The sequence below is a fragment of the Triticum aestivum genome, chromosome 4A (genome assembly GCF_018294505.1).
Source record: "Triticum aestivum cultivar Chinese Spring chromosome 4A, IWGSC CS RefSeq v2.1, whole genome shotgun sequence".
NCBI lineage: Eukaryota > Viridiplantae > Streptophyta > Magnoliopsida > Poales > Poaceae > Triticum > Triticum aestivum.
In genome coordinates, this window is record NC_057803.1 from 592,326,303 (window position 1) to 592,330,066 (window position 3,764).

Consider the following 3,764-nt stretch of genomic DNA (forward strand, 5'->3'; position numbering starts at 1 on the left):
CTCCGGGTTATCCTCGCGAATGAAGCTGTTCATCTAATGTATATCTATAAATAAATCGGATTCGTTGGAATGAAGCTTGAAAATTAGAACTAGCCCATAGTTTTGTTCTTTTCTTATATTACTGATACATGATACAAAACCTTTGAACCACAATTCTATTGGCAGTTACTAGAGTCCTGACTATGAATGTGATTGCTTGTTTCTCGGTAGATCAACAGCGTACCTTGAATTAATTATAACAGCTATGTCGTACACATCAAAGATAGACGGATATCATAATTGGACAGGGATAGACGGGTAGCATAAAGGACATGGAAGAAGAGAAACGTGGCATTCGGCACATACAACTAGTAGTAGTAACTGTACAACCCATACACCGACTTATATATATATTCTCAAACAACAACTGAACACAATACATTACATATTTATATATTTCTTATTCTTACAGCACCCATTCATGCATACATTTCTTGACTGATACACCAACTGGAACAATACAGTACTACTAGTACATTTCTTTATGACAGAATACACCAAGTGCTCCGGCTTAAATGTAAAACAACATGGTACATTCATAATGCTCACTGTAACTTGAAGTTCCTGGTCCTTTGTAAGAAGAGCAGCACATCTCTAGCTGCCAGGGGGCTGTTGGCATGGATCTTGTCGAATTCTCTAATGTCGTCTTTGTCCTTGGTCCAACTTTTGCAACCACTCTCCTCCCACCATTGGAGCGCACGAGACAGCGAGCCCCATTGCACAACGTACGGTGCCTCCTCTTCAAGCATGTAGATTGGTCTAGGGTTGTCCCACTCGTTCTTCAGTCGTCTGTTTAGCTGGTCAAATCTGTGTCCTTCACAAAAGGTGACGATTAGTGTTACCAGCGCGGATCTAAGGTGCGGCCTTGGCGTGGTGCCAGGATTATAGCTCGCCAACGTCCGGAATGCACGTAAGGTGGCGGCTTTGCCCAAGGGAACTTCATACAGGTCTATGTGTGATCTTTTGGTGCCGTTTGGGAACAAGGGAAGAAGGTTTGGGTAATCGTGTTCAAAGGGCAGTTCCCTGGAGCCAGGCACGATTGGCTCGAATCGTTTGAAATGGTTCCACTGGAGAGTGGTGTCTTTGAAGCCCGGGACGTACAGGTCATCGTCGCACAGGGCGAGGGTGGCTGTACGCCCAGGCACGTTGTCAACCATATTTATCATGATAAACCGGTTGGGACGGGCTTGAAAAAAAGCCCGCCTCGGGGCAAGAAACTGCCTAGACAAAAGGCCAGACACGCGGGTGAACGAATGGCTCGAGACGTTGTACTCAACATTGAGTAAACTCTCTGGGTCCAGTGCGTGGTGGAGGGGGAGGGAGAAGAAGAAGAAGAAGAAAATTAACGACATGGTGAAGTGAAGTGTGTGGTGCACCAGTGACTATGATGCACTGAGGGAGACTCGGATCAACACTATTCTATTTATGTGGTGATGGTGCCATCTCAACAGCGCCTGCCAAGAAGTGTGAAAACAAGAAAACGAGAGGCCAAGAAGTGTGGTTTTTTTGGTGTAACGAACAGTGTAGGTGCCAAGCGTGTCGTTGTCAGGGTGTTAGGTCTGTCGAGGACGAGGGAGGGCCATTGCGCCTGCCATCTTCTTCACCGCCGTCACCTTCTCGCCCGGACATGGAAGAGGGAGATCCGCGAGCTAGCTCGTTCTTCCTCCTCGCCTACGGCTAGCAAGGGGCTTGGCCGCATCCGGAGACGAGACGACCATGGCGCGGACCTCTCCCTCGACCTTGGGTCACCGCCGGTGGCGCTTGGAGAATTCCCGCCGGCATGCGTGTCCGGCTGCAACGTCCTCGTTGCCGGCGCCGTGCATGGTGACGAGGCCCTACCGCTTTCCGCCTCCTCGTCGCGCAGCTCCACGTCCGCCGTCCCTTCCCGCGCTCTCTGACAGGAACGGCGCCTCCTGCCTGCAGCAGCTCCGGGCCCCCACCTACGACCGGTCCCGTCGCCTCCCGCTCTGCGCCTGCGCGGTGGCTCCCGGGGCTACCACTGTTCAGCAAGCAACTGTGGGTGGTCGGCTTCTGCCCAGCGTCGGGGCCGCCCCGCTCCGGTGTGCCGGCGCGTCACCCCATCTTCTGTGCCGGCAAGTTGTGGTGCCACAGCCACGGGTACATTCCAGGCCGCCCATACTTCCGGCGCGTCGTCTTGTCGGGCAAGAAGAACAAGGGCAGGCGGAAGCCCACGGCTTCGGCGTCTCCACCACCGCATCCTGCTGCCCGGCGGGGACGGTTCCCAGCACCTCGACCGCCGTCTATGTCGCCGCTGCCTCCGGTGCTTCCGTCGCTGTGCCCAATGCAAAAGAGAAAGTTGCACCTGGGCGGTGATTTCAGTTCGTCATGCAACGTGCACCGCCAGCCTTTCTGTACGCATGTCACATGCAGCTTAGAGATTAGCTGTAGTTGACAAACCCTACATGAACAGTAAGTAACACAGGTGGGAATCCTGCAGCTAGCCGGTAGCACTGTACGTCACATTTGACATGCATGCACAGTCACACACAACCTCTCTTTCCTCTCTGCTCACGTTCTCTGTCTCACCTGTTGCATGCATGCACACATGCGTGCACACTCTCTCCTCACACACACACTCTCTCACCTGCGTGCACACTTGCACAAGCTTCTCCCTCTCACTTCATTAGAAAAAGCTCTTTCTTTCTCTCCCACTTCTCTAGAGAAAATAGGGCTCTCTCTCTTTCCGAAATGACTTACAGCATCTTCAATAGGCGCACAAATATTTAGCGCCCTAAAATAGTTTTTAGCGCGCCAAGGCGCACAAATATTTAATGCCCTAAAATAGTTTTTAGCGGGCCACTGTAGTATTTATAGCGTGCCGGAACCAATATTGCTTTTTCAGATGTTCAAAAATGCGTGCCCAAAAAACGCGCAGTGTAAATTATGAAACGCGCGCAATCCGGCGCCTCAAATTTGTAGCATGCTAGCGTTTTTCAGCATGCGTCTAACCCTTTTTTCAGACGCATTGTTTTATAGTTTTTGCTGGAACTGTCCGGCATCCAAAACCTGAATTTTTGTGTGCGTAGTAGTTTTTAAGCCTTTGTTGTAGATGCTCTTAGTTTGCACTTATAACCAATAGAAAAAAATAAAGCGCTCTCTCTCTTTTGACCGTCAACGTTCAGCGGTCATCGCGCCGCCATCCGACGTGGTACTTAATGGAGATGTCCTTCCGGTAGATGCCTTAGGGCATGTACAATGGTCGATAAGGTAGTCTTATCTTAAATCTTGCATGTAATTTAGAGATGACAAAAAAACATATCTACAATGGGTCATCTTTTAGTCTTATCTTCAATAATTAGTTATTCCTAAAAACGTGGTGAGACATATTGTGCTAAGAGATCATCTCTTGTCTTTTCTTAATTAAGAGAAGACAAGCCTTCTCTTATGATTTCTCTCTCTTCCACCTCATCATTTATCCTACGTGGCATTGCTAAGATAGAACCATTGTACATGCCCTTATTGTTGGGCAAATGATTTGGCGATTTATATCGAGTTATACGGGCCAATCCGTCAGTCGTGTTGGCCGAAGAGCTTCTTACAGATAGACGCGTATATTTTCTTAGAGGTAATAGCATCCCAGGTAGTACCCTAACTTGCACAATCCCAAACTTGCAAAACTTGACTCCATCATACCTCAACTTACACCTTATGTGATGATTTAGTCCCAGATCAATCACAACTCGATAATTGGCAGCCAGATGGCT

The 3,764-nt window shown here is 49.1% G+C and overlaps 1 protein-coding gene across 1 annotated transcript; it reads right to left on the minus strand.

The window, feature by feature from the left end:
• Positions 1 to 407: 407 nt before the first annotated feature.
• On the minus strand, positions 408 to 1,422 carry LOC123082436 (uncharacterized). Its single transcript, XM_044504764.1, has one exon. It carries the CDS (start codon positions 1,389 to 1,391, stop codon positions 585 to 587), a length of 807 nt encoding a protein of 268 aa, XP_044360699.1. The 5' UTR covers positions 1,392 to 1,422; the 3' UTR covers positions 408 to 584.
• Between the last annotated feature and the right edge of the window lie 2,342 nt (positions 1,423 to 3,764).

What these genes read in the sequence shown, in the direction of transcription:
- LOC123082436 (XM_044504764.1), bottom strand. Translation starts at nt 1,391, where the DNA reads ATGTCGTTAATTTTCTTCTTCTTCTTCTTCTCCCTCCCCCTCCACCAC.